Here is a 17531-nt window from a genome sequence, read left to right as displayed (position 1 = left end):
AATCACCTACGAATTTTCAGGTCGGTACGGCAGTCAAATTGGGCTACGAAAGTCCATAGGGTGTAAAGTCTACTCGTATACCTCGTCTATGGTGTTACCATACCACGAACCGCGCGACTCGAAATTACCACTTTCATGCCCCAATAATTATCGCGTATACGTGAGCTTACACAGCCTAAGGATTGAGAAAGACAGACTGATACACGCCTTCTTTCTCAACCCTTCGAACTCTGCGAGCTTACGTCCACGCCATCCCGGCCATTAATATAGGAAGGAGGAAGGGGAAATTTCGAGTGCACCCGGTGCGCGTTCTGGTAACACTGGTTCGTACTCCATACACGGGACTCGAGAAGCATTCTTCCTTTTGCCTCATGGTACCCAACGGAACAGATCTTTTCAGCTCCGAACAGTACAAGGAAGTAAATTTTACATATGTCGCTAGTACACTGTAATAGTAGTAACCATCAGATGGCGCAGTAATTTGAATACAACTACTTGAATGCACAGGAGTTTCCAAGCTCTGGTGTGGTCGGCAGCAAAATGGCAGCGAGTGACACTATCACGGACGACAGCCTTTATCCAATTGCGGTTTTGATCGACGAACTAAAAAACGAAGATGTACAGGTAATTCGAATAATGTTCATAACGTTATTCTGTAATTCCAAAGCAATCAGCTCGTTTTACTACCCATAGTCGCCGAAGGAAACAGAGTGTTATGATAGCTAAAGCGGTAGTGTACTACTGAATAAAATATTCGATTAATCGGCTGTTAGCTTACCATCAACTTTCTGCACCCGATATTAACATATCTGACGTTATAAACTACCTGTGCAACGATGTTACAACGTTAAGAATTTTAATCGTGAAAATTTGAATTCGAACGAACGCGGATTGTAACAAATCTGATTAGAAAAAAGAAAGCATTTAAGAATTTAGTTGAATTAATTGCAGATGATCTTCTTGTACTTTCACAGAATCTCTTTTGTTACAGTTACGGCTGAATTCAATAAAGAAATTATCCACGATTGCTCTTGCTTTAGGCATCGAACGAACACGTAGCGAATTGATACCATTTCTGACAGAGTCTATGTACGATGAAGATGAAGTTCTATTAGCACTAGCAGAACAACTTGGACAGTTTACCCTTCTTGTAGGAGGTCCAGAACATGCACCATGCTTATTGGTATACATCACCATTTATAGTCTTATACTATTAGGTTCTGAAATACCATTAGATATAAAATTTTCAACTTTCTTCTAAAAAAATATTAAAAAAAAGATCATATGTTTAATTAATAGTAATGCAATATATAGATGCTACATTTTGTGTAACTACAACAACTTTATAAGTGCCAAATTAATTATCTATTCATTATGATGAAATAAGTTTCCTGATGAAATATGACTAATGCAAGAGATATCTCAAGTATTTTATAGCAATGAACATCATTCGATATAATTATTCTTACATGTATATACCATTTTAATCTATAAATTATTATTAGTTGAAATTAAATTACTGCTATTAATATTTGGAATTAATTCTTTTTATAATTATAAGACAACAATTTGTATTATTATACAGCTGATGCATACCTCAATTGCATAACAATATACATTGTATCTTTCATATCTTAATATACAGCAATATGTTGTTTACATATATCTTAAATAGAGAAGTAAAAATATGATATTATTTAATTTATTAATGAGAAATAGATTTCAATCAAAAATTAATTTTTGATCAGAAACCTCTAGAGAATTTGGCAACAGTGGAAGAAACTATAGTTCGAGATAAAGCAATGGAGTCTTTAAGAAAGATCGCTGCTCAACATAGTCCAACAGACCTGGAAGAGCAGTTTGTTCCTCTGATACATCGTTTAGCTACAGGAGATTGGTTTACATCAAGAACATCTGCATGTGGCCTATTTAGTGTTTGTTACCCACGGGTTAGCCCATCGGTTAAAAGTAAGCAAAAAAATAATTCAATCCTATCTATGGAACAATAAAACTTACTTTTTGAAGTATAAAATTGTGTATTTTGTCTTTACAGCATGTTTACGAAATCACTTCCGTAATTTGTGTCAAGACGACACGCCGATGGCACGTCGATCTGCAGCTTCAAATTTAGGGGAATTCGCAAAGGTTATGGAAATTGAATACGTGAAGGCAGATTTAATACCAATGTTTGTTATTTTGGCTCAAGATGAACAAGTAGGAAAATATAGGAACTTCAGATCTATAAAAAGTATAACAGTCAATTATAGAACATTGTTAATATGTATAATATTAAATTCCACAGGATTCGGTGCGTCTTTTAGCCGTTGAAGCCTGTGTTACTATCGCAGCTTTATTACCACAGGAAGATGTAGAACAATTGGTCATGCCTACACTTCGACAGTGTGCGAACGATCAGTCGTGGCGTGTACGTTACATGGTAGCTGATAAGTTCACAGATGTAAGTTTCTCAAAATATTTCAGTATGTAATCAGAGTACATATACAAGGCATCTCAATTAAACCGAATCACTTAAATATCTCCACCAATTTGGATGATACAACAAATCTTGGCGAAATTCTTAAAATAAAGAATTTTTTTATGAAAAAGTAAATAAATGTCCGGACTTTGTTATCACATTTTTCTTTTTTTATTTTTATTCATTTATAATATATGTGTCGTTTGATTTCTCACTGAACGTTTCGTAAGTGTAATGGTAAACAGAAAGCATCGTTGTAAAGCAAGATACTTTTGTATGTTAATTGTTTATTAACTTCAATTCTTATTCGTTTCAGCTTCAAAAAGCTGTAGGCCCGGAAATTACAAAAACAGATCTTGTACCAGCATTTCAAGTATTATTAAAAGATATGGAAGCTGAAGTGCGAGCTGCTGCAGCTGATAAAGTTCGCGACTTCTGTCAAAATCTTGACAAATTTAATCAAGAATCTATTATAATGACAAACATATTACCAATAGTGAAGGAACTTGTATCAGATCCAAATCAGCATGTGAAATCAGCTTTAGCAAGCGTTATAATGGGCCTTAGTCCAATACTTGGGAAACACAAGTAAGTAAATATTACATATTTAAATATAAAAACGTAATTGGAACCAGTAAATATTTATGAAATATTCTTCAAATTCACAGTACAATTGAACATCTATTACCATTATTTTTGTCACAACTCCGAGATGAATATTCCGACGTACGTTTGAATATTATCAGTAATTTAGAATGCGTCAATGAAGTTATTGGTATACAACAGCTTTCGCAATCTCTTTTACCAGCTATTGTAGAATTAGCTGAGGATACAAAATGGCGAGTGAGATTAGCCATTATAGAGTAAGTACTTTCTATGATGTATAATTTCACAATTCCGTGATATAAATATAAAATATGAAACCGATCGATATAAGGTGGCAATTGATTTATAACGTATGTACACCTCTTCAGGTATATGCCATTACTAGCTGGACAACTTGGTGTTGAATTCTTCGACGAAAAATTAAATTCTTTATGTATGACTTGGTTAGTAGATCATGTATACGCTATCAGAGAAGCAGCAACCTTAAATCTGAAAAAGTTGGTAGAAAAATTTGGTCCTGAATGGGCACAAAATACAGTAATACCTAAAGTTTTAGCAATGTCGAGGGATCAAAATTATCTTCATAGAATGACTTGTCTATTTTGTATCAATGTGAGTAATATTATAGTACGATATTTTGTCCATATTTCAATCTTCGTGTTTTTATTCACGGTGTTATTTATTATAGGTATTGGCTGAAGTGTGCGGTCCAGAAATAACAACAAAGGTGATGCTTCCAACTGTCCTTGGAATGGCCACTGATAATGTTGCCAATGTACGATTTAATGTTGCAAAAACTCTTCAGAAGATAGGACCTTATCTCGAACCTTGCGCAGTGCAGGCTCAAGTAAAACCCGTACTTGATAAGCTTAATACTGATAGTGATGTCGATGTGAAATACTTTGCTTCAGAAGCAATTGCAGGCATTGCAGGTAAAATGTTTAATATTATTTTACTTAAAATTGGAAATCTTATATGAACTATTTATTATAAGAGTTGTGCAAGCCCACAAACATTAATACTCGTATATTCCTACAATATCAATATTATATTCTTAGATCTATAACATCAATAAAATATAATGAATCTATTCGGTAATACAAAGCATTTATTTCATATATGCATATTGGATTTATAATGTAAAATATGTTCCAGGATAGGCTGAACAGAAGAAAACTGCATTTAAAATTTACCCTTCAATATCCAACTTCAACTTCAAAAAGGAACCTGCTGCAATATTTACATTTACACATGGCAACAGGTAACATTATTGCACAGCCAGAGCAGATCAATCTAATGTCGAGGAATATAAACTTCAAATTAGTAGTTCATATTAACTGATATTTTAAGTTCTGTTGTATCTGTATGTCTATAATTATATTACTTATTAAATATTCAATTTAATTTGTAAAATGTATTTCTTATGCGTATCTAAATATTTAAAAGGTACCTCAGAATTCAGGGATTTATATCGAAATGGAAATCGATATATCGATATTATAGCGATATTTTTCAGTTTTACCGTTATAACTTCTACAGAAACCGTAATTCAGGAATTCCGGTAATTTTTTTGGTTTTTAAGAGTATATCGGTTTTGGTATTATACATGTATTGACATTTCTACTATATCAATTTCAATCGAAAGTTTGTTAATACGCACGGATCGGGACTGAAGCGTAAGTTGTAACGTAAAAGAGACACGATTCCGTGCAATCGTTTCTTCCTTGTTTCCTTATTTTACTCCACTTCAAAGAGTGGAATAATGCCAATATCAACATCATACCGGTATAAAGTCCCTATCAGAATCATTCCTGAAATCACATTTTATCATAATCTGCACTTCTGAATTCACCAATCAAAAATTTACTTTTGTCTTTTAATAATCAGTATTTTAATTTGATATATTCGTAACATTGTTAAGTATTGTCTTTGTAAACATAACAATAAAATAAATAATCGGTAATATGCTTTAGTTTGGCTTCTTTTATTTAATAGTCAACTTACTTTGATGTCATACAATTTTTATTATCACAACTTACTACTATTCCCTTCTTTTCCTACATTTTACATGCAATAACATAAATATGGCTGATGTTAATACATATTTATATATCTTAATATTCCTATGAGGATGAATTGAAATTAATTTTATTAGATTAAGTGCTAATAATATTTTTAAGTTTCTTCCGCAGAATAATGAAAATAATAGTAGTTTCTCTAATCAGAAATTTCAAGTTTTTAAAAGTTAATTATATCGATGTCAAACATATTTGTGATATTGTAATTATTTGTTATACCTTACATACTTCGTTACTTGTACGTAAATCCACAAACAGTAAATACATATTTTGAATACGAATTGGTCGTGTCAACCAATTCATAATAAAAAGAATAAACATTGTAATGAAAACAATATTGTTTTTATTGCATTGTATAGATTTACCTTAATATTTTTCCATCTTATATTAAGCAGATATTATTTTACTTCTGTTCGTATTCTTTAATACAGGATGGCTAATCATTTACATTATTGTAACCTATAAAATGTATTTTTTAATAGTCGTTAATGAAACCGCCATATAAATAACTGCTCTACATTTACAGTTATTATAATCAGTTATTACCACTAAAATGTTTTTGTACTTCTACGAAAGAAAAAAAAAAGAAACAGAAAATATTCATTATTAGTACAATATTACATACATAATATACCCCCTTCCAAGAAGAGAAGATACATATAATTTTATAATTATAATACTATATACACGCTCTACAAAACTAGATGTCATATGAAATACGAGTATTCTCAAATATAAAATTCATGTAACACAGAAACAACATAAGTCTTTCTACTTATTAAAATAGCATTACACGCCAATGGATCATCCATAACATATGTATTATTATTCATAATGTTTCCAATTTCGTAAAACAAAATGTTATACAAAATTTACATAACCATAGACGATTGAAACGAGGATAAGTTATAATGTTCTCATCATAATCGTCTGTTCTGTATAATGCACTCATTATAGACTTACATATGATTAGCGCAATATAGTTACAAAACTATGCGCTTGTTTTCTATCGAAAACAATCCCTTCTTTAACACTGCATTTATTCTCATATTTGCAATCACCACTATTTCCAGATATTTATAGTTTATTTTATAAATACTAATTATGATATTGCAAATTTACCACTGCAGAAACAATTTTCCCATTTGCATAATGTATATAAAGCAACTTACATTTTCAAAATTACTTCTCTGAAAATTTTATTCTTTTTTTTATATATAATTAAAAAAATAATTTTAATATTAAATGTTAAATATTAAATTCATATCACCCTGAAATGACATTTTTAGTTATCACATTATCAATATTGATAACAAAAAAAAAAAAAAAATAAAAAATTTGTCAGCCCTTAGTAACACAAATTTTTATACTGGCAAGTATGTTGCCAGTATCATTGTTGATATAAATATACGATTTGCTACTAAGAACACAAAAATAATTAAAATTTCTTAAATTTACGGTAACTTGTTGACAGACTAGTCAAAAAACAAACGAAAAGTTGAAATTTGGCAATCGCTTTTTTTCTTCGACACAGTAATAAATCACGCAATACATTTTTCATAATTCGAAAAATTAACTATTCAAATCAACTTTTTTTATAGTTGTCTAACGAATCATAGGAAAGGTTCTGTGTAAAATATATGCAACTTCACACATTATTTACATCTATTTAAAGTTTTAAGAATTTTGTTCTATATTTTCCTGCAGATTATTTTCATTAATAAAAACAAAATAGGCAAATATTAATTAAATTGTCGCTGTTTCAGACTTTGGCAAGTCTACACAAATTGTGTGACTAATAGTTGAAACATGCGCGCTTCCATTACTGTCAGAACTGATAATATTTAAAGATGAAATTTTGGCACGTTGATATGCAACTACTGTGTTTAAACTTAAAAATCTAAAAATAAATTTGTCAATTAACACAACCTAGTATAAAAAGGGCTGAATATTAAAATACAAAAGGACATTCTTAACTTACCTTATACAGACGTACATCACCAATAATGCAGCACCGGCTGCAAACATTCTAATAATAGGCCCCTCTACTAATTGAATAAGTGTCCAGGCAGCAGCAGAAGACCCACACATTGTAGTGACAATAGCAATAGTTTGCAAACAATGACGTGAAGTTATACTATTTTGCCAATCTAACCTATCTGCGTGTTCAACATTATACTGTGCACCACACACTTTGCAAGTGAGGCTATCAGCATTCACAGCACTCTGAAATGTATACAGCATATATAATAACGCAGTAAAGAAATTTAAATATGGTAGAAGTAAAGATATTAACATCTTACCTCGACTAACCATCGACGTAAACAATTATGATGAACCGCGCTTACATCGCCTCTACATTGACAAGGTTGTATCAATGGACCAGCATCTTGCCTGTCACTATCGTAACAAATCCAACAATCTTTACTACTAATCGATGTTCCATCTGAGAATAACGCAGCGTCTTGTTCTCCGCTTTTGTCTTGTAATTCAATTTCTTTCATATATTTAGACTGATCTAGTCTTTTCAATATACGCTTCGGATTTAAAATCCACAATTGTTCTGGACTGTGGATTTAGTGTACAAAAATTACATTGCTTTGTTATTTTAAATAATTTAAATTTACAAAATTATATTGTAAATGTTGATAATATGTAGAAAACGCACCTAAAACAATTCCACAACACACATGGGAACCACAATACAACTCCAACCTCAATGACACGGAAAACAATATCATGCCAATTCCTGCTATACAAGGGAACTCTGTAATAAAAATAAACGAATGAAAATTGAGCGCGTTAAACGTTATCAATTTATCGGTCACGTTATTTGGTTCGCTTTGTACATTATCTCCAAACTTACTTAGTTTTCCAAAATTCACTAAGTGTTTCGCTGCACAAAAATCCGACGATAATAAAAAGCATGAAAGCTTGCGATAATAATCCAACGCGAGACTGGTGCAATTGAGAAATATTTATTTCTTGTTGCGCTTGCAACGATTGTGATGTACTTGGAACAGGATCAAATAGTTTTGCGGTAACTTGTTCCTCTGCATTAACTTTTATATCAGAAACCATACGTTTGTTCACAACTGTAGAACCTTGATAATCATATAAAAATCCACCTCGAACCTAAAAAAAAAATTGTTTTAATATAACGAGTATATGCTAAAGAGTTTGTACATCATATGCAATAATAAAACACTTGCATGTCTAATTTGTTTGTAAATTAACATACCTTGAAAAAGACTTCTACTCCATAGATCAAAAAAAATACTACAACAATGAACAGAAGCACTGCATAACATCCATTAAAAATATGTGTATAAAAGCTCTGGAAAAATATGTTTTAATATACGTTTTAAATTATAAATCGTATCGCCATACATTCATTTATTTTTACTTGAACAGTTATATTCAAAAAGTTAGAAACAATTGTAATTAAATGAATGAATAATTTGGCTTTCGTTTAATTTACCTGATCTTCTTGCGAATATATTTGAGCAGTCATGAATTCCGCCAAAAGCAGAGAATACGTTAACACATTAAATACAACAAAACCCATAAATGATTTTGATAGAAACTGCGGTTTATCCCACGACATGTCTCTCAAATGAAATACTTCAGCCCAGAAACAAACGATTAACGAGGATCCGCTTAAAACAAGTGGATAGTATGCTGATAATAAACTTCTTGACCATCCTTCCTTGAATGCAGTCTATTGACAATATTAAACATTTATGCAATAATTTGTTCCTCTTTAACAAACATTTGAAATAGCAAAAGACAACACGTTCGTCGCCCGTATTTGGGCTACCGCTCCACGGAAGTATACTCGTCACCCAGATATGGGTGACGCGGCGACGAACGTGTTAAACATGATTAATTCACTTACTGGTGATGTAAAATATGCTCCACGAATTACTGATGCCAGAAACACAATGAAATACAAAACTTTCTGTGTGGTAACTCTACAGGCTCTGAGAAAAGATGGTGCTTTCATCTTTTGCCATTCAGCTACAATGCACATAATAAGTTGTATCAGACACACAAATGCCAACATAAAGAATATTGTTGCAAATGCAATGTAATAACTTAAATTTGGAACATGACATTCCAATCCATCGAACTGAATCTATAAAAATGAAAATAAAAAGTACATTTTAAAGTACATACTTTAAAAGTACATGAACAGGGATCAAAGTATTACTATAATATTCATATATATATTACCTCGCATAAGCAAGTACCATTGTGGCATTCTCCATGTCCAGAACAATTTTCATTGCCACAGGTATCATTCCAAGCCATTATCCCAAATTTTACCAATAAAGACAATGGATTCTGTGCACTTAAAGCAATCATTTGTTCCATGATTGCTATACGTCGATTTGACTGTTTTTACACAGTCACAAATAAAATCTATTAAACACAATAAACAAACATTGAATATAATAAACAAACGTAATAAACAAGTTTTAAATGTAATAGAGAAATATTTTAAATACATTAACAAGGCAATAGATAAGATAATACACACATAGTAGGAAAATCTATAGACATTAAACACTTCTAAAATAACAACAAAACAAATAAAACAATCTTGTATTATAGATAATGATTATATATTGTATTGTTTATGGTGTCAGAAGTATTCATTAACACTGTTTTGTACTATAAAGATTAGAAATTGTTTATAGTCTGTAAATATTCTGCAAGTAATAGCATCAATTAACGAAAATTGCAATAATATCTACAGATTATAAGTTAGATTACACAAAATATCATTACTACATACTACAAAATTAATTCATAAATAAATAATATTTACAAACACTGTCATAAGGTTGGACGTAGTATAGTACGAGACGAACAAGATGAAATCAATTGGATAAAAGAATAATTTCAATGTTATTCAAACTCACTATCGAATCGTACAATCCGATGTTGACACTCTTATTTTTTGTTAACGTTAAGCACAGTGAGACAGTCCAAGCGAAGTTACAGTCACCTACGCAACAACTCGCTACTCCGTCAGTAGTTAGTGCCACTGCATTTCTAATAAATACTGACATCAGATCTAATAGATGTCATCAATGGTATATTTTCGAGCATTTTGAGGCGAAACTAACGCAAAACTATAAATAAACTGTCATCGAATTACGCATCGAAGTACCAAAGTGTACTTTATCCACACTGAAAATTGTTCTGGTTTCCTTGGCCAAATCCACCATTGATAATAATAGTATAAGATGGACTCGTTCAAAAAGTATCAAACTAAGACAAAATTATTGATGGAGTACCCCAATTTAATACTAACCATCAGTCAATCGATAATTTAACAGAGTTTAAATTTTCATCGTATTTATAATTGCTTAATGACATGCTTTTTTTCGCGAACATGTTTTTATTTTTATATATTTGAGGTATAATGTATACGTCATACAAATAACGTTTTCAATTTCATGTATTTCAACAATTTTTCTCGAGATCTATTCAACTTACCATCGTTAAACAAAACTTAATACACGAAATTTGAAGAAATTGTTCAATTTTTCAACGGTAGAAAATACTATTACTAAACGACAAATGCATATCATTTTCATTCCAATTTCAATTAATTTTAAACTAAATATAATGAATTCCAATACATTTTATTTAAAAAATCTTTCTTCTTACGTAACGTAAAAACGCATGAGCTATGTATATTAATTTGTAACTAATAATACAAATTTATTACTTTAAGAACACATAGATCTGTTACGTCAACACGATAATACAGTCTAACGCAGTATGGCCAGATCTGGCATAATTGAACGCACCGACGTCGACATTAGTAACGACGAACTTAGTGTTTAACGGAGTGGTGGGGAAAGTCGACATATCTTACCGTACGAGCCACATGTTACGCTAGGTCAGCACCTCATGCAATTTCAGGTATTCGATAAAGAACGTGAATGAGAGCCTGTCCTTGTTCTTGAACAGCCGAAGTCCGTCTTTGTAGCATACAATTTCGAATCTCAACGGCCCAGGCATTTGAAATTGTATGCCGCAAAGACGGACTTCGGTTGTTCAAGAGCAAGAAGGAAAGGCTTCCATTCGCGTTCTTTATCGAATTCCCGAAGTTGCATGAGGTGCTGACCTAGCGTAACATGTGGCTCGTGCGGTAAGATATGTTCGTCGTTACTAATGTCGTCGTCGATGCACTCAATTATGCCAAATCTGGCCACACTGGGTAGACTGGTAGATCATGTCTCCGTGAGACGCTAAGGAAGTTTGTCGTTACTAGTATCGCCGTCGATGCACTCAATTATGCTAAATCTGGCCACAGTGGGTCTGACCATGATTTCCATACGATGCTTAATCTACTCTATATTTCGTCTATGATTCTATTGTTTGAATATTCAAATCATATGAAGTAAAAAATTAAAAATTTGTATATATTAGATATTTCCATTGCTTAAAGCGTGGCTAAATTAAGAAATAATCTTCCTGACGGAAAATATTCCCATTCGATATTTCGTTAAACATCAAAATAATTCTCAATTATACTTATAACGAAGCTAACAGTTTGGTACTTAGCGTCACGAAACTTGGAAAGAAATAGTTTATTGATTATAAAATTAATTTCAAAACTTTGTTCTACTTTAAAGCGATCGTTTTATTAATTTCTTTGATAAATAATGCACTTCTTTGGATAACATTTATGTTTATTACGGTTTCATGTAATAAGGTTTGAATACAGAAACAACAACAGTAAATCAAGAACTATAAGCTCCTTGGACCGCAAAATATACATAGAATAGTCTGGACGTATTGGTTATATTTCAATTAGAAAGTAATAGAACTACTTTGCCCTATTATACCGTACGCCCGGTTCTGCGTTTGTCGACCTTGTTTGTGGTGGTTGCGTCGTTATGGCGCCATAACGAATTTTTAAGGTTACCATAAAACAGATATAAACTCAAAAACGGTATGGTTGTTAGGAGGATTTTGCATTTAGGACTTGTCGTGACGATGTTCGTGAATCTCCAGATTTTAGCCGAGGAAAACTCCACAGCTGATGCAAAGTGTCAATTCGGTAAAACCCTGCGAAAACAAGTGAACGCGGAACTATTGAATGGGACATGTTTACGAGACATTGTGGTCCGGCTGTCAAACGAGTTTCGGTCGATGATGGACACGGAACTGGGTTTGACATCCTTTCAAAAGATGCTCGACGACATGGAATTCATAAATGTCTCGAACAATTTGAATATCAGGCTCAGCTTGTTGGTCGATAAATTAAATAAGAAATTATCGTCTTACGCGGAACTCCTTAAGCAAAGCTACAATGTTATACAACCAATTTTGACGAAAAGCGAAGATCATTTTCCCTATTCTGATTATACGAGCAGATTAGATGTAATATCAAGTAGACTGTCCGATTTCTGCTCGCAAGTTGTGCAAGGTATATGATACGCAGTTTGCAGTACATTTTCGCTAGAACGATTAGTCTAATATGTTAGTAAAGTTTAGCCATTTTAGGAATATTTTATATGATATTATTGTTTATGTTTCAGCACTGGTAATTAATTTAAGGAATCAGGAGTGGAAGAACATACATCTACTGCCTTTTATGTATCCTGCAACTATGTGTGGCCCACCTAGCTCAGGTCATAATATCGGACCTCTTTTATTATCTCAATATTGTCCAAAAAAGAATGTACTTCTGCTACTCGAACACGGTGTATTTATGTCAGAAGGGGATATTACCTTGGCCCAAATAACTGCAGAAACAATAATCGATATGTTGTCTCAAATAGATCATATTAACGTTATTGGTCTTTCTAGTAACAATACCATACATTGTAAGGATGGTTTGTTAAAAGCAACGGATGTCAATAAATTTCAGCTAGCTCGTTATATTCACAGTTTAATCAGAACAGGTATAATCTACTTCAAATGTTGCATACATTTTTAATATTATGTATTCATTATATATTCAATTATCTTTGTTTAAACGTTAGAAACGAATGACACGATTGAATTCAACTATGATAAATTAATACAGAACATAAAGGGTCAAGTGGTATTCGTACACTTGACTAATACGCTTAAGGTTACTCCTCATATAACAAAAATAAACGATATACTTTCCACTGGGAAAGTAAATGGTTACTTAAGAACGATACTGATTCTTTCGGGTAAGTAAAAATCTTTTATTGTGCATAATTAACTATGCTGCTCTTGTAATATCGTATCGTTAATACATTGTTCCTTTCATAGATCAGGAACCTCATGCAAACAATAAAAAATACAACGACAGTGTTATAGTTCTTCCGACGCAAAATATACTAGGATACGAAATATCGAAATTATTTTCTGGTCTGAAGTGTTCAGAAGAACATAAAAGAGATTACTATTTATCCGATCCTTACTTTGACTTGTATAGTAAAACAATGACTTTGTCCATTGGGAAAATTACAGATAAAGCATTGATATCCTTAGACATTCAATTACGAAATTTTCTTGATGATATAACGTATTTTAATATTGGCTCGCACGTGTATCCGATATTGTTCGATGATAAAGGTATAGTTTGGATGCACAAAAATTTTCCACGAATGGAGACAATGATGGATCAGCCTCTTAAAGTTAAATTACAACATATAGAAAATATCAGTCCCGAAACTGTAACGATGATGATTGAGCAGCATGAAGGTGTTGTTAACGTAAAAACTAAGCTGAAAGAACAGGTACATTAACTTCTATAAATTTGCATACATTCATATTGATTCAGATTTTATATTTTAGAAATGGTATCGTTGGAAACATTTGACGTACAATGAGTTGATAGTATGTCTGATATCGACGACGAACGAGAGTACGTTACCCGTGGCGAAACTAGTACCAACATTGTCAACAAACATTTTACATCATCGTCTTGATCTTCTGATGCACAGTATAGCTGATAAAGGCATTCTCTGTACTTACAATAATAAACTTTTAACTTTGTGTAAGTCAATTTCTTTCAATTGAATATAAAAGTAATAAGAAAATGTAATTGAAATCGTAACAAAGAATTTATTTATTTTTCAGCAACGGGAGTAGTCTATCTTTCTCCGTGGTGTTTCCAATCTCCAATGGAGCAACTGAAATTATTAGACACTGGATCCGTTGTAACCATGCAAAGTTATATGGCATACTTAAAAGACTTAACGGGGCTCTTAACTAATCCTGGTTTACGTCAATCCGTTAAACCAGACGTAGCTATAGTGACACAAATTTTAGGATACTTTAAAAGCAGATATATAGAAAGTGTTTTAAATAAGTTTATAATAAGAAGGTATGCGTGATCACATCAGAATATACTGTATTACATTGAAATTTGCAAAGTAATATTTTTTTTTTCATTTCTAGATATATCGTTGGAACTGCGAGTGGAGTATTAGAAATATATCCAGGAATTATGCTCGATTCTGGATTTGATCCTAAAAGACGAATATGGTACGGAAACGCGTTGGAACATCCTGGAAAATTAATTTTCACACCTCCGTATCTAGGCGCTGGTGGTACAGGCTACGTCGTTACTCTGAGTCACACGGTTCATCGTAATTCTCGATCGTCTACGTATGACGATGCTGTAGCAGTCCTGTCGATGGATGTGACGATGGGTTTTGTTTCGAGGCTATTGAAAGAATTGTTTTCTTTTTGTAACGATTCCACGGTAAAATGTTTTCTGATGGATGATAAAGGATATTTGGTATCGCACCCTGCACTGTTAAAATCTGTTGGTAAAATTGAGCAACAACACTTGACTCACAAGGAGTTACTAGTTGCAAACGATATATTGAATCATGAGTTTTTTGTTAAAAAGAAAGCTTGCGCGAACTATTTAGACGGTACCGTGCAAAGGTACTACCAATTCAATACATCGCTCGACGAAGTTCTTACAAACATAGTTCACGGTGAACATTGTGTCAAGTATCAGGTGGCGTCTGTACCGGGAACAAATGTATTTTTGGGTGTAGTTAACGTAACTTGTAACTTATTAAGAGCATTTTGTCCATGTAGCACGGTAAGTAATAACACGCTTGTTCTACGTTAACATTAATATATTCTAGGTTTAACAAAATGTATGCATTAATGTTACAGATGGATCGTTCGTGTTTAAATTGCAAAAGGATGGAACAAACCGAATGCGAATGTCCGTGCGAGTGTGCCTTATATTTTTCGAACTGTGCCGAATACAATATTCATGATATGCATAATTTAGAGCCTTGTCCAGTACCGCACGAGCAGGGGGGTAATTCACAGATGTCTTACGCGCAGTCCGTAAATTTAAAAACATGCCCGTCCATCGCGTGCAAAGTATTTAAAACGGAAACCGAATGCTTGGGAATCGTTGGATGCCAATGGTGTCACGTTGACAATGACGGAGAAACGCCTTTGCAGACTCCATTTTGTAGCGCTATGTCTCGATGTTTTAGGGGCATTCTTGGGTCCGCTATGCCCCTCAGCGACGGAACATATAGTGAGCAAATTTTAGTATTAGAATCAGATACTTGCAGTGACCTATATTATATGACTTTTTCTTTTGTAAACCAAACATTCGTTTCTTTCCTTTAGATTCTCAGTCGACCGAAGAAATTGCAGTACGAGATTGGCCGTCGGTTGGGCCAGTAGCCGGTGGAATATTGGCATTCCTTTTGATACTGGGAGTTATGCTACTCTGTTTCAGGCTTCGTTCCGTGCAATCAGGTTTGGAGCATCAGTGTTTGCATATTCATACATCGCCTGATATGTTACGTATGACGCATTTAGAAGGCGATGTGGAACCTATGGAGACAGATCAAACGAAAAATAATTTAGACTCCCTTATAAGAGACGGTATAGCTCCTATATCTCCATACAGAGTATCCACAAACTACAGAAAACCGCCTGGCGGTGACAGCGATAACGGGTATAGTACAATGACGCCTCACGACGATTCTGAACAACAAACGTTTGCCGAACCACTATTAGTAGTCGGTAATAGTACCGAGCCCGATCTAAGAAGACGATCTATTTGTCTTTCGTCTCCGACAACACATTTAGGATCTCCACATCACGTTCTAGCGCCCGTCACAGTTCATTGTAACATGGAAGCGAACTATTGTTAATGACCTTAAGAAACAATTATTACGAGAAAAAGATTTTGTTAAGGTCCCATTTTTTCGAGAAAGAATGGAAGTTTAAGTAAAATTTACATTACGAAGAAATAGTTTTGTACGTGACGTAGCAATATACAGACATAAAGGTCTGTTACTTTAGATCGATCGTTCAAGTTACTACTTGAACAATAGTAGTTTATTAATTAGTTTACTTAATCGAAGAATACAGTCGGAGATGATCGATGGCTTCTGCTGCAAGTATTCGTAACGTACAACGATATCAAACTTTTCCTGATATATCGGGTCACTCTGTAAGTTAGTATTTGGATGCTTTACTACTACATTTGACCTGATAACGTGCATTGTACAACAAAAATTTGAAGACGTGCGTAATATAGTTCACGGGTCATTGCAATTATAAGGCCAAAATGTAAACTGGAGCAAGTGGCTATAATTGGCAAAAAATCTTGATGTTGTCTCGTGTTGTGTCCATTGTCTTCATACCGAAGACTGCGAGAAGTGGTTAATAACAGTTTAACTATATTTTAAGAACACAAGTCCTTCGCCCTGTTCTATCATTGTAAATGTGTTCGATCATAACGTAAAACAATCATATATTTTTTACAGAAGTTAGAAACAAACTGTGTAATTCAGGTATTTTGTATTATAAAAAATTTATATTAATGTTATCGCTTCAGATACTCTATACTTATAGCATTATCATAAAATATTACACGTGATATCAAGGCAGCGAGAAAAGCGAGAATAGAATTTGCATTTTAGAAAAATGGATAGGGTACTTTGTTTCACAGTTTGTTTTTATAATGTACGCATTTAGAAAATTTTAGAACAAAAAAAAAACAGGCATCATAAGTTCACTATTTATATATTGTGTAAGTTACATAGTTTTTAAAGTTTACATTAGAATTTATTGATCGATATAAAACTGCGTAATCGTTAATATGAAGCTATTTACACTTTTATACATTGAAATACTTTTTTGAAAAAGGTATATAGTGACATTTTTGTTTATGTATTAAACATACAAACATTTTATAGTTAACAATATTACGAGCTAAGAGGCAGCCTCTTAGGTTTATATTGTATACGTGCATTTGACTGACTACTTGTAACTGTATCTTGCCAATATTTTACTATTTGTTTGTAAACAGAATGCGAACTTATCGCGTACGAAGATTTTTAACTATTTTTCTAACTTATAAATTTAGAGTA

The 17531-nt window shown here is 32.9% G+C and overlaps 3 protein-coding genes across 9 annotated transcripts; 2 read left to right on the top strand and 1 right to left on the bottom strand.

Moving 5' to 3' along the window:
- The first annotated feature begins 204 nt into the window (after positions 1-204).
- Pp2a-29b (Protein phosphatase PP2A regulatory subunit A) lies at positions 205-5045 on the top strand. Of its 3 annotated transcripts, none has more exons than XM_076778387.1 (11): positions 205-419; positions 508-624; positions 992-1183; positions 1749-1968; positions 2054-2214; positions 2303-2458; positions 2793-3064; positions 3145-3339; positions 3451-3694; positions 3771-4014; positions 4243-5045. In XM_076778387.1, exons 1-11 carry the CDS (start codon positions 372-374, stop codon positions 4245-4247), a joined length of 1854 nt encoding a protein of 617 aa, XP_076634502.1. In that variant the 5' UTR covers positions 205-371; the 3' UTR covers positions 4248-5045. The 3 variants fall into 3 exon arrangements, with proteins under 3 accessions (XP_076634502.1, XP_076634503.1, XP_076634500.1); XM_076778388.1 differs by having other exon boundaries at positions 207-419; positions 511-624; positions 4238-5045; XM_076778385.1 differs by having other exon boundaries at positions 207-419; positions 4238-5045.
- A 41-nt stretch (positions 5046-5086) lies between these two features.
- On the bottom strand, positions 5087-10410 carry LOC143348312 (uncharacterized). Of its 4 annotated transcripts, none has more exons than XM_076778389.1 (10): positions 10089-10410; positions 9397-9585; positions 9059-9298; positions 8642-8881; positions 8402-8497; positions 8027-8295; positions 7829-7927; positions 7464-7728; positions 7142-7386; positions 5087-7060 (listed from the first exon to the last, which is right to left on the bottom strand). In XM_076778389.1, exons 2-10 carry the CDS (start codon positions 9535-9537, stop codon positions 6907-6909), a joined length of 1749 nt encoding a protein of 582 aa, XP_076634504.1. In that variant the 5' UTR covers positions 9538-9585; positions 10089-10410; the 3' UTR covers positions 5087-6906. The 4 variants fall into 4 exon arrangements, with proteins under 4 accessions (XP_076634504.1, XP_076634506.1, XP_076634505.1 ...); XM_076778391.1 differs by lacking the exon at positions 10089-10410 and adding an exon at positions 9999-10017; XM_076778390.1 differs by lacking the exon at positions 10089-10410 and adding an exon at positions 9995-10014.
- Positions 10411-11853: 1443 nt separating this feature from the next.
- Positions 11854-17188, top strand: LOC143348309 (VWFA and cache domain-containing protein 1). Of its 2 annotated transcripts, XM_076778383.1 has the most exons (10): positions 11854-12136; positions 12199-12613; positions 12726-13091; positions 13173-13349; positions 13432-13901; positions 13960-14161; positions 14245-14491; positions 14566-15223; positions 15301-15679; positions 15775-17188. In XM_076778383.1, the coding sequence occupies exons 2-10, from the start codon at positions 12337-12339 to the stop codon at positions 16305-16307; spliced, it is 3309 nt and encodes a 1102-aa protein (XP_076634498.1). In that variant the 5' UTR covers positions 11854-12136; positions 12199-12336; the 3' UTR covers positions 16308-17188. The 2 variants fall into 2 exon arrangements, with proteins under 2 accessions (XP_076634498.1, XP_076634497.1); XM_076778382.1 differs by having other exon boundaries at positions 11854-12613.
- The last annotated feature ends 343 nt before the right edge of the window (positions 17189-17531 follow it).

Source organism: Colletes latitarsis, chromosome 11 (genome assembly GCF_051014445.1).
Source record: "Colletes latitarsis isolate SP2378_abdomen chromosome 11, iyColLati1, whole genome shotgun sequence".
In the NCBI taxonomy this organism is placed as follows: Eukaryota; Metazoa; Arthropoda; class Insecta; order Hymenoptera; family Colletidae; genus Colletes; species Colletes latitarsis.
This window is presented reverse-complemented; position numbering and strand designations above follow the sequence as displayed.